Source organism: Camellia sinensis, chromosome 14 (genome assembly GCF_055761805.1).
Source record: "Camellia sinensis isolate YWXY chromosome 14, ASM5576180v1, whole genome shotgun sequence".
NCBI classification, from domain to species: Eukaryota; Viridiplantae; Streptophyta; class Magnoliopsida; order Ericales; family Theaceae; genus Camellia; species Camellia sinensis.
In genome coordinates, this window is record NC_138974.1 from 2,810,455 (window position 1) to 2,835,183 (window position 24,729).

The following is a 24,729-nucleotide window of genomic DNA, read 5'->3' on the forward strand; positions in this document are numbered from 1 at the left end:
TACACACTTCTATTTTATAATGGATAAAATAAATTTTTAAGTTCTGAACAAGTTATTTTCGAGTTTTGGTCAAGCAGTAAAAACTGTAAAATTTTATAGTTTCAGTTTTTTTGGTGCTAAAATGAATCATTTTTTAGAATTATAAAATTTTGCAGTTTCATACCTTTCTTTAGAACTGTAAAATTTTACAGTTTCATAGCACGTTTTTCAGTTTGATTAATAAGGATAAATGCATAATAGAATCATACTTTGAGACTACAACATTTTACAGTTTCAAAGTTTACTTTTCAATTTGATCAATATTGGAGATTATTTGTTTGAACCCTACAAAAATTGAAAATAACATATGTTTTTTCCCATTGTTGCTATTTGTTGTTCTCAGGTTTTTTTTCTTCTTTCAATTTATCAATATTTAACACGTTTTGCTATGTTTTTCGCTTTAATTTCTCAATTTATCTCTTTTTCATTCCGCCAATATTCTGGACATTTCGGTGAGTCTCCGGCGATATTCTTGACGTCCAGCGAATATTCTAGACATTCCGACGACTTTCAGTGATGTTCAGAACATTCGAGTAATACTCCGGCAAATTGCTGATCATATTTCGGCGACTTCCTGATGATGTTGAACGTTCCAGCGAGTCTCCGATAACCATTTAACAGAAGTCCGGCGATTATGGTATGCAACGACGTCTTTAAATTTATTTATTTTTTTAAAAAAAGAATTTTTTGGTAACAATTAAAAATATGTAGGACTAATTAGTGCAAGTGTTTTGTTTTGAGACTAGATGGGTTTTGAACTTTCTGTATGGGACTTATCAGTAAGTTCCCCTTATTTCTTCTCAATTTTGGGCTTGGTGTATTGTTAGACAGGTTATGGTTATTAAGCTTAGTATATTGTTGGACTTTAATTTTCTAGTTTGATGTAATACTAGTTTGATGTAATAGTTATCATATTTGTAACTAGTCTCCTACCGATTGACAAATAGACAAAAATAAGTTAAAAATTATCCTTTACTGAGCATGGAATTCTTAAATGTTTACATTTTCTCTCTCTCTCTCTCTCTCTCTCTCTCTCTCTGCTCAATCGATTAAAAATCACAATCCTTACTCAATCGATATGAAATAATGATATCAATAATAACTAACCAAATTACACCACTAAATTAACTTTCTGGCTATGCCACCAACAGTAAATTTAACAAAGTGGGAGACAAAGGACTGGTAGTAGAAAGGGTGAGTGCCAATAGGTCAAGAAAGAAGTGTCTTCGCCAATAGGAAAAATAGAAGTGATGCAGGTATAAGAAGCTCAAGGACGGTTAAATTCAAAGAATTTATGATATTTAGACAGTGGCATGATTTCAAACAAGAACTGATAAGAATTTTATATAATTATGTTTCTAGTATTATTGGAGTCTTATTTTATGATTATTTTTATGTTTTCTAGGATTTTTAGATCAGAGCTATTCTGGTAATTTTCATATTTAATGTCATGGGTTGTAGGTGTCGCCCATGAGTCGTCTTGTCGATTAAGTAATTTAATTAGCTATTGTTTATGTTTCTTATTTGGTCTTAGATGGATTTTGAAAGTCAAAGTTTTAGTAGTTTCCAATTTTTATTCTAGTTAGTTTAGGAAGTCTCCTAGTTCTATAGAAAGTCATTTAATACTTCTTATTTAATAGACATGATATTTTTAGAGAACTTTTAGAGCTTCGAAGTTTTCTTATGGATTGTGTGATGCAATCAAACCCTAGGTGTAAGGCCTATGGGATTCTAGGAGTAATTCTTATACCTTTCTTCTTTTTTCTTTCCTTCTTAAATTTCAACGCTTTCACAGCCCCAGAACAGCCCCTTACAACGCTGTACTACATCAAGAAGTGCATGTGTTTGTTTGACTGTTACAATAAAATTACCTCCTTAAGGACCCAGAGAGCAAGAAGTTCCATCTACTACATCAAAGCAATCATAATTTTAAAGGCACCATGTCTGACGAAGATAAATTACATTAAAAGCAAAACTGGAGTGCCCCAAAAATAAAATTTTGATAAATTTTGATACTGGTAGAAGAGCCAGAGAGAACAGGCACACAAAAAACAGTCATCAAATGAGTACCTGGTTTGTTTGATACCTTCACCTTATTATTAGAGAAATGATTTTGTTATAATCACTGCACATAAAAAGACAACCACGTAAACATACTTCCAAAAATTGAGGTAACTTAATAATCCGGAGAGTGATGGGAGGAAAAGATTACATAAAGGTAAGTTTTTAAATGGATAACACAATAAAACAGCACAAGAGGTATAGAAAGAGAAAATGGTCTTCAGACAAAAAGTTACACACCACATACCATTATGTATATAACAAAAGCACTGTTAAAAATAAATACTAAATGAGGAGGCCAAAGAATACCACATACCATTGAACAAGTATCCAAGGGAGAGGCCATAACAGTCCTTGGAGGCTAAGAGGTATTTTCAACCCTGGAGCCCTCAAGTGATTCATTTGTCTCCATGATCACATCCTCGAAGTTCAAATTACCAGAAATCTTTACATGAACAAGTACCACCTTCAAAATGATGAAAGCGGTATGCATCTCGTACTACAATAGCCCGATTCGAGATTTTTGACACATACTTAATCCAATTGTGGCAATCATTACAGACACGAAGATTCTTAATCACACGTATGGGTATTGTATTAGACAAGTTTATGAGTCCAAAAGCGATAGCCAGTTTTTCACTGTGTGTGTACCCAGTTGGGTCCTTCTTCCCCTGCTCTATATCATTCAAAAGGCTAGAACGATCCTGTACATAACCAATTGCAGCTGCTCGTTTGTTCAGATCCTCTAAGAACTCATATATCTTATCTGCTAAAGGGTGGAGTCTGTCGCCAACAAAGAATGCATGAATCAAATTCTTAACCTCAATCCAACTACGACCAGGCTCTTTCTTTACACCTCTGTCTTTCATCATTTGTCTCGTCTGATCCTTACAGTCCCATTTCCCTGTAACTGCATACATATTCGACAAGAGAACATAAGTTGCTGAGTCTTCAGGTTCCAGTTCAAGAAGATGACAGGCAGCGAATTCTCCAATTTCCATGTTCTTGTGCACCGTGCAAGCACTTAAGAGGGTCCTCCAGACCATGGCATCTGGTTCAATCGGCATCGCCTTTATAAATTCTCTTGCACGGCACAGAAAGCCAGCCCGCCCAAGAATATCTACAACACAAACATAATGTTCTGGTTTTGGAACAAGACCATGTTCTTTGCTCATGGAATTGAAGTAGCCGAGCCCCTTTTCTACCAATCCCACATGACTACAGGCTGATAAAACACCGACAAATGTGACATGGTTTGGCATCACAGCAAGCCGTTTCATTTCCTCAAAGAGTTCTATCGCATCCCTACCACATCCGTGTTGAGAATAGCCTGTGATCATGGCATTCCAAGAAACTTCATTTTTCTCAGGCATTTCAAGAAACTCTCTCTTGGCATCATCAAGGCTCCCACACTTTGCATACAATGTGATTAAAACATTGGATGCCTCAGTTTCTGTATCATATCCCATTTTTATAATCCTAGCATGAATCTGCTTCCCTTGTTTTATATTTGCTGTATTAGCAGCAGCACTAACTGCAGAACCAAACGTGAACATATTGGGTTCGACTCCAGCTTGATTCATTCGAGAGAATACCTCGAGTGCTTCCTCACAGTGTCCACTCTGCGCAAATCCTGATATCAATCCGTTCCAGGAAATATTATCTTTAGCTTCAATTTTTTCAAATGCTAAGTAAGCATCTTTAATCATACCGCATCTAGCATAAAGACAAATGAGTGCATTTCCAATTGAAAGATCCAGCATATAACCAGAGACAATTGATTGAGCATGAATTTGTTGTCCTTGATTGAGTGCTTGGATTCCAGCACATGCACTTATTGCACTTGAAAATCCTATGTTGTCTGATCGGATCCCTTGGTCTTCCATTTCTGCAAAAAGTTTAAAGGCTTCAACAAACAGATCATGCTGGGTGTACCCAGCAATCATAGCTGTCCAAGAGACAACATCTTCCTCTTTGAGTCGTCTGAGAATCTTGTTAGCAGTATCCAATTTTCCATGCTTAGCATACATATCTATAAGCACACTACAAACATATACATTTGGCTGAAAACCAGTCTTTATGACTTGGGTATGGATCTGCTCCCCCAGATCCAAAGCTCCCACGGATGTGCAGGTTCTCAATATACTTGGATAGGTGTATTGATTAGGTCTCAAGCCTTGAATCTGCATCTTCGAGAATATCCGAAATGACTCCCTCAGATCGCCTATCTGCCCGTAAGCCACTAGCATCACATTCCATAAAACAATGTTTTCCTTCTGCGTTGCAAGGAAGAATTCATGGGCAGTTTCTACATCAGAACATTTTACATAAAGGTCAAGCAGAGAACCTTCAACAATAACATCTGAAGAGATTCCAGCCTTTATCGCATACGAGTGGAGTAGTTGTCCCTTATGAAGAGCCCCTACTGACGCACAAGCACTCACGAGGCTTGCAACAGTAACACAGTCAGGTTTCAAATAATCAAGCTGCATTTTCTCAAATAATTGGAGAGCTCTCTCGCTGAATCCATGCTGAGCAAGCCCTGAGATGAGCGAATTATATGAAACTTCATCCTTGCACTGCATTTTGCTGAAAAGTTGTTCAGCAGATATAAAGTCCTCACAGCGGGAATACAATGTGACGAGTGCATTACACACAAAAGTTTCAGATGCAAATGCCCATTTATTAATAAGGGCATGAAGCTGCTCTCCCAGCTTGAATAACTCTATTTTGGTGCTGGCACTTATAACACTTGAGAAGATATATGGAGTAGGAATTATTCCTGATCTGTGCATCTCATGGAATAAGAGGATTGCTTCTTCTTCATATCCATTTTGAGATAAACCGGATACTATAGCAACCCAAGAAACACTATCCCTCGAAGACAATTTTTCAAAGACAAGTTTAGCAGAATCCACTAACCCACTCTTCGAATATAAATCAATTAAAGGATTACAAACACGGGGACTTGAACCAAAACCAAGATGAATAATCTTAGCATGAATCTGGTCGACATACCAGAAGCTAACTTTATCACCAATGCATGCCCTTAGAACATGTACAAATGTGATTTCATCTGGGATTACATTTTCTTCTAGCATTCGTGAAAATAGACCCAACACTTGACTGGTCAATTTCATTCCAACAAAACCAGAGATTAATAAATTCCAGGTAGATACACTTGTATCAGACAAATTGTCAAAAAGCTTAACTGCATCATCTAAATCACCAAGAGCAGCATAAACATTGATAAGTCGGCTACTAATTGCATGCTCCCCATTGAAACCAAGCTTCAAGATCCTCCCATGAAGCTTCTGAGCATCTATTAAAGACCCAGAATTGACGCATCCTTGTAAGAGCCAGAGGTAAGTCTGATGATTTGCGTGTATTCCACGCTGTTCCATCAAATTAAGAAAATCAAGTCCCTTTACGCACCTCGACAAGTCGATTGCATCTCTTTCATCATGTTCTTCAGCAGGGAATTCATTGAGATATTGAGCAATCGCTGCCTTACTAAAGGAAGCAAAATTCAATCTACGTACACTACCAGATAAGTACTGCAACAAGAATCCACAATTTTATTCATTAATAACAATGATAATGATAGCTTGTCTTGTATATGAAAACAACAATATGGGTTTCATAGAAACAATTAAAGGACTGATTTACCTTTTGAAACTTGAGGGCAATTTTATAGGGGAAGTGACGAAGCAAGGAAACTGAAACAGGGTTTGGAACTATGAATCCTTGTATTCGAGTCACCATCAATGCCTAGTATGGGAGGGAGGAACTGAGAGCTCTATCGTGCATAGCTTGCTCGCTCTGTTTCTTTCTCAGCTAATTGGAATTGCCATTGCCTGCGCAATTAATTGAAACAAGGCAAAGTTTAATAGCATGATGACAATAGCACTATGGAAATGGGAAATTCTCTAAGTTGATGATGGCGTGATTATTGTTGGATAAGGGTGACAAAATAGACCCAACACTTGACTGGTCAATTTCATTCCAACAAAACCAGTAATTAATAAATTGATTTTACCAGATAAGTACTGCAACAACAATAAAACAAGGATGAATTTCATTTTACCCCCAAAATTTTTAAAAAGAAATCCATTAGAGAGGTGAATGCCCTTAATTTTAATTTCCACTGTTATCAAACATTCATTTCTATTTTAGCATCAGTTCTCCGCGCTAAACCCAAACCACAAAAATCCCAACTCAAAAATTGAAATCTGAAGCCTAAAGAAAAGAAACCAACAACATTTCTACAAGCATAAAAACTAGAACATGAACTAGTTTAAAATCAGATACTCTCCAATGAAAGCATGGACTTCAAAGAATCTCGTATACAAAAAGCTCAGTATAATAATATGAGACAAGTACCCGGATGAAGTGGGCTTGACTGCGCGATTTCGATCAACAGGACTTCTCTCTCAACAGCATAGTTTCATAATAAAATGTATCTTTATGTTTTCACACATACCCTTACTTAAAAATAAAATAATATAATTATGTTAAAACGATAGACTAATTATATTTTTTCTAATTCATTCAGTTAACCATTTTGTTGATAAATAAATTATTAAGTCAATTAATAGTTTTTAATGATATGAGAAATATTTTTCAATGAATAATTTTGATAATTTATTATTGCGTAGGAGAATAGTTATTGATTTTTTTCTTCCGATTATTAAGTTAAATAAAAATTTATAACAAACGATAGTTGTAATTTGTATTATTATAGTACTATTCATATTTTAAAAATATATTATGGGTGTACTTATAATTTGTTAAAAAATAAAAGATTTATGTTTTACAATTGATCAGAATGTTTGCATATTTATGAGAAAACCTTCATTCAAATTATTATACCATTAGTAAATTGTACAAAATAAAATGACAAAATAGAAAATTTCCAAACAAGCTAAAGGCAAAATAGGCCACCCAAAACAAACATTCCCAAAATATCTTACATAATTTCCAAAATACTATCACTCAAATTGTTTCACCAACTAACTAAAGGACAAAATAGCAATTTCAAAATAAGCTAAGGGCAAAATAGGAAAAGAAATGACAAGCCATGGGCAAAAAGAGCTTCTTATGTATATATATATATATATTATTTCCCAAACCAAATACTAACACAAACCGTCTCCTCATCCCTCCCTCTTCCTCTATATTCTCTTGTTTTTTTTTTTTTCTCTCTCTCTCTAGCTCCTTTATCACCGTCGTAGCCCACGGCACCATCTTCGCCATAGGCCCATCGTTTTCTCCTTTTGATCATTAGTGCTGATGGCATCACCGTTATCTGAGAGCTACGAAATGTTCATCCGTTGTTGTTGGTGTGGCCTCCATCTGAAAGCTACTCCAACGAGTGTTGTCTTGTGTCATTGCCACATTCTACCTACGAATTATAGTCAAATTTGTGCGTCCTTCCATTCACTGACGGTGTCGTCGTCGTCAATGAGTACCTAACTCTTTTGTTGCTCATATCAATAAGTAGATTTTTAGATTGACAAAAGTCTATTGTTCAGAAAAATATATATATAAATTGTTGAGTTCTAAATCTACAATCTATATTTAAATATTAACTTTAAATTGAAATTTTTTATTCTATTTTCTGGGTAAATAAACATGATGTTTGTGATTATGACTAAATCTTCGATTGCAAATATCTTTGTGAATAATGATGTGTGTGATGTACTCAGCACAGTGAGTATGTGCTTGTGCGTAAAAATCTTTATATATATATATATATATGAGTGTGTGTTTGTGTGTAATGGTAATAGTAAAATTTTAATATATGCTTGTTTGATTTACACTGATAAGAAGCCACAAGCTCTCTATTTCATCACATTGATTTAAACATTAAAAGAGAGAGAGAGAGAGAGAATTTAGATAGTTCACTCTTTCTATATATATGTATGTATGTATGTATGTATGTATATGGGATTTGTTAAGATATTAGTTTGTTATTTTCAGCTAGCTGAATAATAGTGGTAGACCTATTCTTAAGGGAATAGGTTCATTGTTGACCATTTCTCTAGGAAAATCCCATAAGCTTATGAGCTATTAGTTATGGATTAGTTGTTGCTTATTTTTAGCAAAGTTTGTTTTTTGAATTGTTAATTATTCGGACTTTCAGTTAATAAAGTTTTTTACTTGAGTTATACATACTCTTTTGACTTCTACTTCAGTTTTTCAACACTTGGTATCAGAGCCTTCTGGGAGGGGCTTGAGGTAGAAATAAAGCAGCAGCTCTTCACTTGCAGCAATAAAAATCAATGGCATCTGACAACAATTATGTACAACCTGCAATTTCTCGCTTTGATGATCACTATGACCATTGGAGCGTGTTGATGGAGAATTTTCTGAGAACCAAGGAGTATTGGACTATCGTGGAAACTAGTGTTGTTAAACTAACTAGTGAAATAGTATTGACGGAAGCCCAACAAAAAAGATTAGACGAACTGAAGCTAAAGGATCTCAAGGCAAAGAATTATCTCTTTCAAGCAGTTAATCGTGCTATTTTAGAGACTATTCTCCAAAAGGACACTTCTAAACAAATATAGCATTCCATGAAAAAAAAATATCAAGTCTCAACAAGGGCGAAACAACAATAACTCGAAACTCTTCGCAAAGACTTTGAGACTGTTCACATGAAAGAGGGAGAGTTAGTTGATAGGTATTTTGCTAGAACGTTGACGATAGCAAATAAGATGCGTATTCATGGTGACAACTTGGAAGATGTTGCTGTAATGAAAAGATTTTGTGGTCGATGCCTCCCAAATTCACATATGTGGTCTGCTCAATTAAAGAATCAAAGGACATTGATGTTCTGTCCATTGATGAACTGCAAAGTTCTTTGCTAGTTCATGTGCAGAGAATGGCTACTCCTTCTATACAAGAACAAGCTTTGAAGGTGTCAACTCACATTGATTCCCCCACAGGGAGAAGGTCAGGCCAAGGTCGTACAAAAGGCCGAGGACAAGGTAGAGGAAGAGGAAAAGGCACGGATTTCAAAGGTAGAGGCAGAGGATGTGATAATCAATACTCATCCAATTCTAATTATTCAAAATTTGACAAGTCCAATATTGAATGCTACCGCTGTCACAGGTATGGCCATTATAAGTTTGAATGCACTACAAATTTTCATTTAGACAAAGGAAAAAAGTCTAACTTTGCAGAGAAAGAAGAAGAAGAAACATTATTAATGGCTTACCATGACCAGGAAGATGCTCATTCAAACAAGTGGTATTTAGATTTTAGTTGCAGTAATCATATTTGTGGTAACAAATCCTTATTTTCCGATTTAGATGAGTCATTTAAAGATAATGTCAAGCTTGGGAATAATTCAAGAATAACTGTCATGGGAAAAGGTACTATTCAATTGCAAGTCAAAGATCATTTTTTCTAAATTCCTGCTGTTTTCCATGTTCTAGATTTAAAGAGAAATCTTATTAGCATGGGACAGCTGCAAGAAAGAGGTTATATGATCATCATTCAAAAGGGTTGTTGCTTAATTCAACACCCTGAGAAGGGTTTAATAATTTAATATGATAGCTAATCGGTTGTTTCCTCCGCCTGTTAAAAATAATGATCAAGCCTGCTTGACAACTAAAGTACAAGATTCTTATGGCACTTACGCTATGGCCATCTTAATTTCAAGAATTTGCAGACTTTGGAGCAGAAGAACATAGTGACTAGTCTTCCTCAAATCAATGCTCCATTAAAAATGTGTGAGGATTGTGTTGTTGGTAAACAACATCGCTTTTCCTTTCCAAAAGGGAAAGCATGGAGAGCTAAGCATCCATTGCAATTGATTCTTTTAGACCTCTGTGGTCCAATTAATCCAGCCTCAAACAACAACAAAAGGTACTTTATTTCATTTACAGATGACTATAACAGGAAAACTTGGATTTATTTCTTACAAACAAAGATTGAAGCTTTTGGTGTATTTAAAAGCTTTAAAACATTAGTTGAGAAGGAGTCAATGAGGGATATTAAAATCTTTTAAACTGATCGTGGTGGTGAATTCAATTCCTATGAATTTGCATCTTTTGTACAATGCATGGAATTTGGTGACAATAAACAACAGCGTACACACCACAATAGAATGGTGTATTAGAGAGAAAGAATTGCACAATCCTGAACATGGTACGAAGTATGTTGGCCATGAAGAGAATTCCAAAGAGTTTTTGGCCTGAAGCTATTAATTAGAGTGTATATGTGCTGAACAGAAGTCCTACTTTTGCTATCAAAAACATGACACTGGAAGAAGCTTGGAATGACCACAAACTAGGCGTTGATCATTTTAGAATTTTTAGGTGCATAGCATATGCACATATTCCTGATGTGCAAAGGAAAAGGCTTGATGACAAAGGGGTGAAATGTGTTTTTCTCGAGGTTAGTGAAGAATCTAAGGCATGCAGATTGTATAATCTAGTCACTAAGAAGATAATCATAAGTCATGTTGTCATTTTTTATGAAGAGCATGTATGGGACTGGAATGATGCAGGGCAACAACAAATTTTAATAAATTTTGATGGTAAAGAAATCAAAAAAGGAACTGATCAGTCTAACCAACAGCAGTAATTACCAAATGAAGTTGTCACGACCCAAACCCGCCCCTATGGGTTTAGCATCGTAACCGGCCAGTAATACGTGATTACCAAAGGCCTACTTAACAGTAAGGACAGTAATACAGAGTAAATGGGCTGGCGGAAGCCAATTAATAAATAAAAGATGTCCAATGAGCTGTGAAAACCTAAGTGCAAAATGACTTTATGCACAAGTCACATTGATAAACAAAACATATATACATACATCATGTACACATGACATCCGGGTTAGGGACCAAGTCCCTTCAACATAACTGTACAGTCAAGTCTAAAACATTCATTACAAACAGAGACAGAAGGATGAAATTGAGACACCCCAAAAATAGCCTGGGCTTGACAGATTTGGAACCTCGAAGTGAAGCACAGTGGTTGGCTTGACAAAACAAAAGCTAACCCGACGCTCTTAGCTCCGGTCCGGTGCCTGGACACCTACGTATAAATATAAACAATGAGCTAAAGCCCAGTGAATAACATATGCATAAAGGGGTTAAGAATGAATGTCCTTTCAGTAATTAAAACAGTCAATTGTATCAGTAAAACAGTTACTCAATTAGTGGCACATATTTCATGCCATAACAGTTATTCAGAAACCATAATAGTCATATGTGGTACATCTAATAGCAAAACAGTACAGTAAGTCTTGACAGACCGAACAGTCGGTTGATGGCCATCAAACAGTAAACAGTAGTGGTCCCAACATTGGAACCGACAGAGATCTCTGTAACAATAGCAGTAACAGTAACAGTAAGTTGCTATGGATGCCACGAATACAGTTTACAAATAAGATAAACATTCATTCAGTAAATGATACTATTTCAGAAAGTAATATAATCAATCGTTTAGAAATAGTTATAATTGAACGTATCTTTACAACATTATTACTCACAGAGTACTGGGCTACAGGCAACTAATGAGCGTCCTCGGATGCCAACCCTACAGCTGCAGAACGAACACACACTTGGGATTAATAACTTAGCTCCTAACTATACTGGTGTGGTTCTATAACATTATCCTCATTAAGATACCTTAAACATGACTTAGGAATGCCTAAGATGGAATGAAGATGCAAAAATGTACCTTAAAACACTTTTCAAAATTTTGCTAAAACAGGGGTCTCGCTCGAGCGTGGCTTTCTACACTCGAGCAGACATGCAAACAAAGGAGCTCCGCTCGAGCGTGACTTCCCTCGCTCGAGCGGATTGTAAACTCATGAAAAAGTACTGGATGCACGATTTTCACGCTCGACGGACGCTCAACCTCCGCTCGAGCGTGAGACTCAAACCCTCGCTCGAGCGTGAATTCTCTCGCTCGAGCGGACTGCAAAACATATGAACATCTGGGCATATGCATTTCACGCTCAAGCGTGACTTCCTACGCTCGAGTGGAAGTGCATGTACTCAAAGTGTACGCTCGAGCGTGAAGTCCTCTGCTCAATCATGGATCCAAAATCTGGAATTTCCAAATTGATCCTCAAGCAAAAAATTCAACTTCTAAAGCTTCAAACTCGATTCTTTTGGGCTAATTTTCTAGAAAACACTTGAAGACTCATAGTACAACATGTTTCAAGGATCAATTTATGAAATCAAGCCCAAAAGTAAGCCAATTGAACATAAAATTAAGTGTAAATATGAAGAATAATGCAAAATCATACATGCATGAGTTTTCAAGAGCTCTAGTGTTCCAAAACAAGATCAAATGCAATGTTGAGCTCAAAGTCATGGTGAATTCATGGACCTCTACCAAATTATGAACATGCATGTAAGAGTTTTCATGAAAACAACCTCAAAATGCAAGAATATGTACATGCATGCATGAATTAGCTCACAATTCAACTTTTCAAATTAATTCTTGACTTTAACTCCAAATTTCCATGAAACATGCAAGAGATAACTTGAATTCACAATTAAGAAGATGATTTTCCTACCTTAGGCCTTGAATTCTAGGTGTAGGAGCCTAATGTACAATTCTCCTTCAATTCTCTTTCAAATTCTCCTAAGTTCCAAGCCAAACTTGTTGAGTCAACTCTTTTCTTCCAACTCCCACTCTCTCTCACGGTTTTGGTCTCCAAATGGATGAAGATGATGCATCAAAATGATATAAAATCAATTAATGGCCTAAAGTGCCCATTAAATGGCAATTGTGTAAATAAAAGCCAACCAATGTAATACAACTTTTAATTAATCTAGTTTAATCATTCCAAATCAACTTTCAATTAAACCTACCATAAAATCACATAAATTCTAACTAGCATAAAATGCTAACCCATTTCTGAATCAGTCGCCGATAAGGCTTTCAATTCGGAATTCGAAATCAAAACATAGACAGATCATTCAGTGACCAAACAGATAGAAATGCAATTCAAATAACACACTCATGCAATCAATCTAGAATTTCAGCTTAATCAGTTACTTATCATGCTCAATCATAGATTAGCACTAATCAGAGGTGAGGGTTGTCACAGAAGTGCTCTTTAATCCTTCTACAAGTGGTTCAAATGAAAAACACCTACAAAATGTATTCAGTCCACAAGTTCAACGCCAAAGTAAAAGGCCAGCTTGGATGATGGACTATGTAAGCAGTGATAAGTTGTCTAGTAATGATACCATTGCTCAGTTTGCCTTATTTGCAGATTGCGATTCAATTGCATTCGAAGATGTAGTGAAAGACTCAATATGGCAAAAAGCCATTGATGCAGAAGTAAAGGCTATTGAAAAGAATGATACATGGGAGCTGTCTGATCTTCCATAAGGGCAGAAAACCATCGATGTAAAGTGGGTTTATAAAACCAAACTGAATAAGAAGTGAGAAGTAGACAAGTACAAAGCTCGATTAGTCGTAAAAGGTTACAAGTAGGAGTTTAGGGTTGATTATAAGGAGGTCTTTTGTTCATATTGCCAGGCATGATACAATTCGATTGGTAATATCTTTGGCAGCACAAAACTCGTGGCCTATTTTTCAATTGGACGTGAAATCTGTCTTTCTTCATGGTGAGCTCCATGAACAAGTATATGTCGATCAGCCTCCTGGTTATGTGCAACAAGGTAGTGAGAAGAAGGTGTACAAGTTAAAGAAGGCTTTATACAGACTGAAACAAGCACCTAGAGCTTGGTACAGTCTTATAGATGCTTATTTTTCAAAGGCAGGCTTCCAAAAATGTCCATATGAGCATACTTTTTTCATTAAATCTTTACTCTTAGAGAAACTTCTTATTGTTTGTTTATATGTAGATAATCTAATCTACACAGGGAATGATTAAGCCATGTTTGAAGATTTTAAACATTCCATGATGGCTAAATTTGATATGACAGATCTAGGTATGATACACTATTTTCTTGGTATTGAAATAGTGCAATCTGCAATCGGGATTCTCATTACTCAAAAGAAGAATACTTTGGAGATGCTGGACAGATTTCAAATGATGAATTACAATCAAGTTGGCATCCCAACTGAACCAGGATTGAAGCTAACTAAGGATCTTAAAGGGAAGAAGGTTGATAACACCTTATTTAAGCAAATTGTTGGAAGTTTGATGTACTTAACAGAAGCCAGGCCAAACATTATGTATTCTGTTAGTCTCATTAGTAGATATATGGAATGTCCAGCAGAGTATCATCTTCTTGTTACAAAAAGGGTGTTATGTTACTTGAAAGGCACATTTGATTTTGGAGTTTTTTATAAGAAAAAAGTAGCTTTAGATCTCATTGGTTTCTGTGATAGTGATTATCAAGTGATTTAGATGGGAGAAAAAGCACTTCTAGCTATGCTTTTATGATGAGTTCGGGAGCTATATCATGGTCATCAAAGAAACAGCAAGTTGTTACCTTGTCTACAACTAAAGCAGAGTTTGTTGCAGCAGCTTCTTGTGCATGTCAAGCTGTTTGGTTGAAAAGAATCATTGATATGTTACACAAAAAATAGTAGGGGCCTCTACAAATTGACTGTGATAACAGTTCAACAATCAAACTCTCCAAGAATCCAATTTTTCATGGAAAAAGCAAACACATAGATGTGAGGTACCACTTCCTTCATGATCTTGCTAAGGATGGAATCTTTGAAATGACATATTGTCGAAGATCAGATCAGATTGTAAATATGTTTACCAAGCCTCTCAAGTTGGCTACATTTGTGAAGTTGCGTGATTTGCTTGGAGTTTGTTCAGTTTGCTCTTTAAACTGATTGTATGAACATCATTCAGTTTAAAGGAGAGTGTTAAGATATTAGTTTGTTATTTTCAGCTAGCTGAATAATAGTGGTAGACCGATTCTTGAGGGAATAGGTTCTTTGTTGATCATTTCTCTAGAAAAATCCTATAAGCTTAAAAGTTGTTAGTTATGAATTAATTGATGCTTATTTTTAGCAAAGTTTGTTTTTTGAATTGTTATTTATTCAGACTTTCAGTCAATAAAGTTTTGTACTTGAGTTATATATATTCTTTTGACTTCTACTTCAGTTTTTTAACACTTGATTTGAACAGATAGGTTGAGAATATAATGGATTTACTTCAGATATATGTTTACGTTTCTAAGTTGTTGTAACAACCCCGACCTCTGACTAACGTTAATTCGTGACTAATTTGTGCCGAATTAGTGATTAAGGTGAAATTCTGAATTGAACTGCATGTGTGTTGCATTGTTTGTGTTTATATTTGTTAGGCGTAGGAAGATTTGTTCATGTTTTAGTTTCGATTTGCGAATTGAAAACCTTATCGGCGTCGAAATCAGAAATTGACTTGATTTAGCTGTTAATTAGGATTTATAGAATTTTAGGGTAGGTTAAAATTCGGTTCAGAGCGATTAAATTTAATTAAAATAATGCCATTTGATTAGTTTTGTTAAATTACTACCTACAAGGCCATTTTGACCCCACTAAGGTTATGTTTTCATTTCACTCTTCCATTTCCTTGATGCCCAACGTGAGGAAGAGAGAGAGTAGGAAGGAAAAATTTGAATTCATCTAGAGATTGGCTTGAAGAGTTAGGGGAATTGAAGGAGAATTGCATGTTTAAGCTCCCACACTTGGAATTCAAGACTTAAGGTAGGAAATTCATTCTTTTAATTGTGGATTTAAGTTGTTCATGCATGAATTCAAGTAAATTGAGCTATAAGATGTGAGAATCAAGCTTAAGGAGTAGGGAAGTATATCAATCCATGCATGCATGCATGTTTCATAGCATTTTGAAGATTGATTTTCAAGAATTCCTTCATGCATGTGTTGAGTTCACTTTAATTTTGGAAACACAATGAGTTTCATGCTATTTAGTAGTATTTGATCATGTTTTGGAAGACCTTAGCTCAAAAATGTATACGCATGTTATGTTCATGAATTAATTTTGAGTTTAAAGTTGAGTTTTTGTACAATTGGCAAGCCTTTGGGCCATGATTTCTTGTTATAATTCTTTAAACATGTTGTATTATGAGTTTTCATGTATTTCCTTAAGTTTTGGCCCAGAAAAATGAGTTTTGGATGCTTCAAAAGTTGAGTTTGAGCTTGGTGATCGAATCTAGAATTTTCAAAAATTTGATCCATGCTCGAGCGAGGAACTTCACGCTCGAGCGTCGAGAGTTACGCTCGAGCGTCGAGAGTTACGCTCTAGCGTGAGATGTATATACCCAGAAGTTCTTGTGTTTTGCAGTTCGCTCGAGCGAGGGAATCTACGCTCGAGCGAAGGTCTGAGTCTCACGCTCGAGCGTAGATCGAGCGTCCGTCGAGCGTGAAAAACATGCAACCAGTACTTTTTCAAGAGTTTACAGTCAGCTCGAGCCGAGAAAGTCACGCTCGAGCGAAGCTTCATTGTCTGCATGTCCGCTCGAGCGCGGACTTTATTTTCAGCAAGTTTTAAGAAATGTTTTCCAGTGCATTCTTGCATCCTCATTCCATCATAGGCATTCCTAGGCCATGTTTAAGACTCCATAATGAGGATTGAAGGTTAGAAACACATTAAGAGCAAACGACATAAGTTATGTACAATTCGAACTTGTGTTTCAAGTGTGTATCTGTTATGTGTCATGTAGGTCACGTGCCGCGTACCGTTTGACCAATCTACTCCCTCTGTCTGTCTCAAAGCCAACTGTGAGTAATAACATAGTAAAGCTATGTTCAACCTTATTTATTTTCCATGTGATGAAATAAGAATTGTTTTCTAAAATGTTATGTTCTGTACAATGAATGATTGTCTAATTTCTGATATATATTCGTGACATCCTTAGTATCATGTGATATGTGTTGGTTGTTACCCGTTATCGGAGATTCCATCATGGAACTTAATCTGTTTGCACTCTGTTACCCGTACCGGAGGCTCCATCATGGGGCTCAGCGTGTTTATTCTCTGTTACCTGGATTCGGAGGTTCCTTTATGGAACTGGTTATTCGTAACCCTCACGTGTCTGCATCTGTTCTGTATCTACTCTGTTAGCGCTTATGGACGTATCACATATACTTGCGCATGACTTATGATTTCTGTATATGATCTGGACAAATTATGAATTTGATACGAAACTGAATTATGAATTAAGAATCTGTACGGACTCATTCATTGAAACCTCTTTACTCTGTTATTGTTCACTGAGCTTTCACTCACAGTTTATATTATGTATGTAGGTAAGCCGACACGTGATCAGGGCCAGAGTTGACAGCCTTCATTTCTATTTTTGTCATTCAACCGTTGTGCCTCCCGAGGAGGTTCCGATTGAAGTCTAGTTACATGGTTGTTTTTGTACTTATGTCAGTCTCTGTCTATTTTGTACAGTTAGTTCTTGGATATTACACTTTTGTAAATGTTTTGTAATTATGATATCCTATGACCGACACGCTCACGTATATACAAGTTTCGAAATATTCTGTCCCATGTTTATTGACACAGCTCATTAGACTATCTATGTTTTGTACATGTGCTTCCGCAGCTCCTTATTATATGCTTATCTGAGAAGAGGCCTTTGGTAATCCACGGATTACTGACCGGTCACGATGCTAAACCTACAGGGGCGGGTTTGAGTCGTGACAGTTGTATATATAGATTTTTGTCCACTTACTTCATTGATTCTTCTTATTTTAGATTCTAAAACCATAAAATTAATTTGATGATTTTACTTATTATTATTATTATTATTTAAAGATTTGAGCTTAGATCTACGTTAAATTTGTTGTTGTTGTTGTTGATGATGAAATAGATTGCAACAGATTATTGTTATTATTATTATTATTATTTTGTGTGTTATTCCTGTGTTAAACAGATGAGCAGTATCCAGGCTCTAATTTGTGGAGATCAAAGCCATGGCCGTCTGCCACTCAACTTCCACGATTACACTAGCGGTTGCAGCCACCACTATCGCAACTACCGGAGAGAGAGAGAGAGAGAGGAAGAAAAGAAACGAGAGATAAGTGTTTAGAGTTGGAGGTGTGAGAAGAAACTAAAGAAAATGTGTGTAGCTTTGCAAAGTTGTTTTGTTTTGGAATTGGAGAGGTGAAATAAAGAGAAGTGATAGTCATCACCATTGTTGTAATTGTAGAGCTCTGTATGTGTTGACTTTTATGGTTTGTCACTTTTGTGAACTTGAGTTACTGCTCAAGTATATTTATTTATACTAAAGAATTACATATCCATAATTCCTATTCAAAGTATTCTGAAAGGCACAAATCTTCGAGTACTGAGTGCAGTAGATCATGCTCTTATTGCTTGACTCGATTTACAGATCTTTGAGTACAATGGATGTGCTGTAGTGGAAGATATGTAAATTGCCATTGATTTTTAGAAAATTTACAAGATTTACAATAAGCTTTTCATGGGCCTCTCTAGACTCGCCACCGATGCTCAAACTATGTAAGTAATTTTTGCATTTTAAAAAAAAAATCTATTTTTGTTACGAATTTCTTGTTTTTTTGAGGGGTCATTGTGGTTTTGTTTATTTATTTTGTAGGTACCAGAAGCTTGGAATAAAGCAAACCAATTTGTTGGAAAGAAATTTGGAATCTATTTTTGTTTTTTTTTTTTTTTTCTTCTCTCTTTATTATTTGTTGTTGTTTGTTGATATGATGATGAGGATGAGGAGGACACTGACTGCAACAAATAGGGAGAGAGAGGTAGAAAGAATAAAAGATTTGAACTGATAGGAAAATAATTGAATAGATAGAATTTTATATAGACAAATATTGAAACAAATAAGGAAAATTTGAATTGAAAAGATAAAAAAATTAAACAGATAGGCTAAAAAATTGAACAGATAGGGTAAATAAATTTAATAGATAGGGAAAAACTTTGAACAGATAAGTGAAAATTTGTATAGATAGGAAAAAAATTTGAATAGATAGTCAACGAAAGTAAATTGATAAAAAAAAGTCAACAGATAAATTAAGGGGCAAAATTAAAAATAAAATGTCCTTCAAAACAAACAAAAGGAATTCTCACTCAACTATTTCACAAATGGTGGACCTTTCACCAATAAAAAATATTCATTAGACCTAATACCTTATACATTCATTAGATTGGATTTATCACCAATTTACTCCAAATATAAAAATAAAAATAAAAATAAAAATAAATAATTAGAATCACTTTTAGTTTTATATTATTAATTTTCTTTTTAATTTAACTATTATTTTTAATATCAAAAGAAGTATTTATTTTACTATCTTATAATTTAATATATATCATATAAAATCATTATACGATAATTACACTTTTATAGCACAAGAGATAAAATGATCAAAATTAACAAATAATTTAACTAAATTTATTATATATAAGTATTCAAGTAACATTTTTATAGGACGATGAGACTAAGATTATTAAAATAAATAATAAAAATTTAAATTTTATTTTAAATTAAAATTAATATTATTATTTTGTAACACATATATAATAGACAATACCATTACGTTAATTAAAGTTAACTCAATTTTGATTTTATGTCAGACATCATATTTGTAAATGTGATTTACATACACGTGTAGCGTCTAATTTGATATTGATTAATTAAAATAATGAAACTTAATATTTTTTTTGTTAAGTTTTTAGAAGATAAATTGGCAAATGCCAAATGATAAATAGTGTGGAGTATTATTTTAATGAATAATGATTCATCGAAAATGATTGTGTATATTTGAGACACCTATTAATGTTTCTTGAATAAATTTTAAATTTATTGTATTACTGATAATGCACCTTCATAAGTTTTGCTAGAAAAGATATGCAAAAATAATTTGGCAAGAATAAAAAATTTGTGATTATTATAATGTGTCACATAATTAATTAGAAACCCTTTGAGAATTGAAATTGTTGTTAATATTGAACTAGAGACACTCTCTCTAAAAGCAAATAATATGTATTGTCATAAGGCTTACATATTCTTTTATACTAAAATAATTGATGCTAATCAAGAAAATCTAAAAGGAAAAATATATATTTTTGCTAGTCAAGAATAATTTCTTTAAAAAATACAATATTAAGAAATAAAAGTAATTTTTGTAAAGCAAACAATTTTATTCTTGTAAAATAAGAAAACAAACGAAATAAGAAACTTAAATAAATACAAAATTAAAAATCCTAGTCTCAAGTAATAATTCTAATCAAATACAAAAATACTAAAATAAAAAATATAATATTAATTATGATTTGCATCAATATTTTACTTTGAAATTGAGTTGTAAATTTTCAAATCTTCAATGAGTATTTTGTAAAATATTGATTTCATCACCGCGGATCTCATCATCACGATGGCGTCGTCGTTAGCTGTCGAGAAAAGGGTTTGAGTGAAAGAGAGAGATGTGGGTTTTAGCAAGAGGTTGAGAAGAAAGGAGGGTGAGACAAAGGAGAAGACTTCTTGTCATTGTTTGGTTTGTTTTTTAGAAAAAAAAATTTTAAAAAATTCTCTATAAAAATTTTTTCAAAAGTAATTAAATCAAATAAATTTTTTAAAAAAAAATCTCAAAATTTTGTTTGGTTATCTACTTTCTAAAATTACTCTCTCTCTCGTACACATCTGTTGGAAATTGGGTTGGGTTTAGAATCCAGACTTAATTGGGTCGCCCATGGTGGCATGACGCAATTAGAAGAGATCCAAATATCAGTAACAGATTATATATATATATATATATATCAAGATATGGGATAATCTTGATATAGGATAATTGTTAATATAATATATGATAATTATTGATCAAATATTATAGATATGGAATATATATTATCTGGGATAATATATCTATCTTATGGGTGTCCTAACTCTCCCATATAAACAGATCTTGAATTTTGTTTTTGATATAACAAAAAGAAACATACGTCCTCTCTTCCCATAAACTATTCTGTCTTTGTACTGTGATTGGTGTGGGTAAAACTCTAGTAGTTTTACTCCTGTAGAGATTATTCAATAGTACGTGATTCACCTTCTAAGCTAGATTCATTGTGCAATTTGTTTACCAACAAGGTTTGTCTGAATCCATATTATTTTCCGCTGCGTATATAGTATTATATTTTTATCATTGGTATCAGAGCCATTATTAAGGTGTTTTCATCCTATTAAATATCTATGAAATTAATATTTTATACTAATATACGTATATTATTTTTGTTTGCATAAAATATTGATGTTTGGTCAAAAAAAAATTTATCACTTTTTTTTTATTCTGATTATATATATATTTTTTGTTAACATTCACATGTATATAATATCTGTAAAATTATATTAATAGATGATAAATCATTATTGGTAATTTTATATTTCAAATTATCAGATATTGGCATGAGAAATCGGTATTAAAATAAAAAAATAGAAAAAGGAAACTGATAATGGCGCAGCACGAGACTGCTGCTGCACTGCGTATGCCGACATGAGCGTCAGCACATGCGCTGATACACACGCAGATGATACACACGCAGGTGTGTGTGGGATTAGTTTTGATAAGGCTCTGTTTGGTTGCTTTACTTAAAATAAAATAAAAAACTACATTAATTGCTCATAAAATATTCGCAATAATCCTGTTTTCAGCATGACTTGTATGGTTAGTCTTATAATAACTTTACCTACAATCTGTTTAGATTTCAGATTTTTTGAAACAAAAAAATATTTTTCTGAGCTATTAATTCAATAGTTTTTACGTTAAAATGCTTTTGTACATGCATAATTAATTTTCTGGACTTGAATATTTTACGGAGATATACTGAAATCATATGCTATTTGTTGGTATAAGATTTATACTGTTTCAGTTTCTAAAATATTTATTTATATTTTTTGTGTATTATTTTATTAAAGAAATCACGGAAAATTCCAGAAAATTCTAGAAAAATTCTGAAAATTATTTTCCGGCGTTTAAGAATATTCTGAATGATTAGGAACATCATGATTTTTTTTTTTTTTTTTATGTTAGAAACTCATGTTATCCCCAAAGCATGATTAATATTAATTCGAATTTTATGATAAATAATGTTTATCATTTTTTCGATTGTATTATCATATTGAGATGCTTATATGTGAATTTTTTCCAAATCATGCTTATTACATGTCATATGAACTGGAGGATTATTCTTTTAAATAAATTTGTTCATTTATTTTGCGTATTAAATTAAATTGAATGTTTGATAAGAATCACTAGAGGCGCAAGAGATGATTATGAGCTTAGCAAATTTTCAATTTTGTGACATGTGTATTTTTTTATTAAAATTTAATTTGAATTTATGCAGCAAAATTTATTCTGTATTGTGCTAAAATTTTATCCCTTGCGCATTTTTTTTCTCTGGATATAGTTAACTATGGCAGCAAAAGGCATAGTAATTGATTTGACTAAGGGAGAAAAGCTGGATGGCGATAACTATGATATTTGGCGCCGTAAGATCTAGTATCTTTTGAATGAGCAAGAGGTCTTAGAGACTCTTGAGCAAGTGATGACTGAGCCTGAGCAAGGCACTACAGCTCAGCATCGTCGTGATCTTGAGGGCTATCAAAAATGGCGCAACAAAGATCGATGTGCGCGCTTTACGATGTTGAGCAACATGCATAACGACTTGATAGCAGAGTTTGAAGGTTCCTTGACTGCTTTTGAAATGTGGGAGGCTCTCAAACAGAAATTCGGCATCACCTCTTTGACTAAGTTGCGCGGGTTGACCATGAAATTTGATTCCTATCAAAAAAAGGCACATCATTCAATGAAGCAGCATCTGAGAGTGATGTCAACTATGATACGTGAGTTGGCGGCAGCAGGTCATAATCTGACACAAGAGCAACAAGTTCAAGCAGTGATTCGCTCCCTTCCTCATTTTTGGAAAGAAATGAAGCGTCATATGATGCACAATAATAATGTTAAAACATTTGAGGACATATCACGTCATTTGGAGCTTGAAGCTGAGCACCTAGAGGCGGCTAAACCTGATGGCACTGCTTTTGTTGCTGAGTCTAACTCGCGCCGGGCATTTGGCCCTAGGCACGGAGGAGCTAAGCGGGCTCCTAAAAAGAAAGATGGGGTTGACCTTGGGCCAAAGCGCACTAGCACTTTTAAGCGCAAAAGAGGTAAGAGGGCTGGCAAGAAAGCTAAGGCTAACATGGCGTGCTTTAACTGCAAAAAGGAAGGACACTTCGCTCGGGATTGCCCTGAGACGAAGTGTAACAACCCTCACTTCAACTTAGTCATACTTGCATACATTTATGTATGATCTTGTTTTGTTGTGTGCATTTGCAAACCCTGTCTTGTTTTGCTTGAGTGTTGCTGCATGCTTTGTTCTTGCCTGGTGTGTTGCCGAGATCTTCTAAAGCCTAGACACCTTGGAACCTTTCCACACTTAGAACTATCTTGGAACCACTTCTGTTGACCTCCATCTCTACCCTGGCATATTTGCCGAGATATCGCTATCTAGGCCGAGGTGTGCAGCACCAAGGCCGAGATGTGCATCATCTAGGCCGAGATGTTTATCCTTGCACCTAGTGATTTTGTTCCTGGATTGGTATGACCTAGACCGAGGTGTGGCACATCTAGGCCAAGGTGTGGCACAGCTTAGTCAAGTGTTGTCCTTCCAAGCCGATGTCATTGTTACCCTACTTGCCGAAGCTTTGCCCTTAGCCGAGATCATCACTTGCCGGAGTGCTCTTGCCGTCTAGCTTGTTGAACACACTTTGTCATGGTCTTGTCTTGTCAGTCAGTCACCTTTTTTAGTAGAGCCAATCCGCCAATGCCACGTGTCCCAGCAGAGGGTTAAGTCAGTGACTGTCGAGAAAAACATATCATTTTGTATCAAATCTTGTCTTTTAGAGAGAGAAACTCTAGGAAGGAGAGGGAAAAGTTTTGAGTGAGAGAGTAGACTTCCAAGCTTGATTGTTGGAGTTTGAACCGTTAGATCCTAGTTTTGAGGTTAGAATCTTAATCTACTCTTGTTGTTCTTATTGATCATTTAGCTGCATTGCATGATCGAATCTGTTTTGCATGCCATGCATTGATTTAAAGTCGGTTTTAGTAAGAGAAAATAGTGTTCTTGTGTTCTTGAAGAAAAGTCTTGTTTTGATCCGAAAGTTTGCATCTAGAACCATGTTTTTGTGTTTGTTCTCACAAGATCTTTGAATAAGGGTGCCCAGGTCCATGTTTTCAAACTCATAGCACGAAATCTCAGACCTTGTAATAACAAGTTATGATTTTAGCATGCATGTTCTTCATTTTCTTCATCTTCATGTTCTTCATGTTCCTCCAAGGGAAACCCAGATTTTCCCGACTTCGCTTTTGTATGTAGCCGTCGAGACCGCACCTCGGCGAGATGGTGTGGGACCTCAGCCTAGACCTGGTTGGTGCCCGCACGTTCTCCCGAGATGAGAAACAGTGTTTTGTTTTGATTTAACTTAGTTTTGATGAATGTCGAGATCATCCGTTTGCATGTGAATCTTGTTTGAAAGTACGTTCAATAGACCTTGTAATGTGTTTGTAGGACTCAAACTTTTGCCTTGACCTCGACGTTGAAGAACTAAGTGAGTGGTATTTTTAATAAAGCTATGTTATCAATGTTTTGATGATCTTTGCTTTGCTTTGTTTTGAAAAGTAT

At 34.8% G+C, this 24,729-nt stretch overlaps 1 protein-coding gene across 4 annotated transcripts in view; it reads right to left on the minus strand.

Moving 5' to 3' along the window:
• The window catches only part of LOC145788613 (pentatricopeptide repeat-containing protein At4g13650-like), a 45,413-nt gene continuing 20,684 nt past the window's right edge, over positions 1 to 24,729 (minus strand). The window contains exons 1-4 of one of the 4 annotated variants that reach the window (XR_014351500.1): positions 6,484 to 6,570; positions 5,770 to 5,957; positions 2,417 to 5,657; positions 1 to 2,164 (exon numbers count right to left, since the gene is read on the minus strand). Coding sequence is in view for 2 of the 4 variants with exons in the window: in XM_082907373.1 (XP_082763499.1) it covers positions 2,535 to 5,657; positions 5,770 to 5,865 (3,219 nt within the window). In the remaining 2 variants the exon portion in view is untranslated. Of the gene's footprint in view, positions 2,165 to 2,196; positions 5,658 to 5,769; positions 5,958 to 6,483; positions 6,571 to 24,729 lie in introns of those variants that run through there. The other 3 variants (XR_014351501.1, XM_082907373.1, XM_082907374.1) reach the window with 3 other exon arrangements.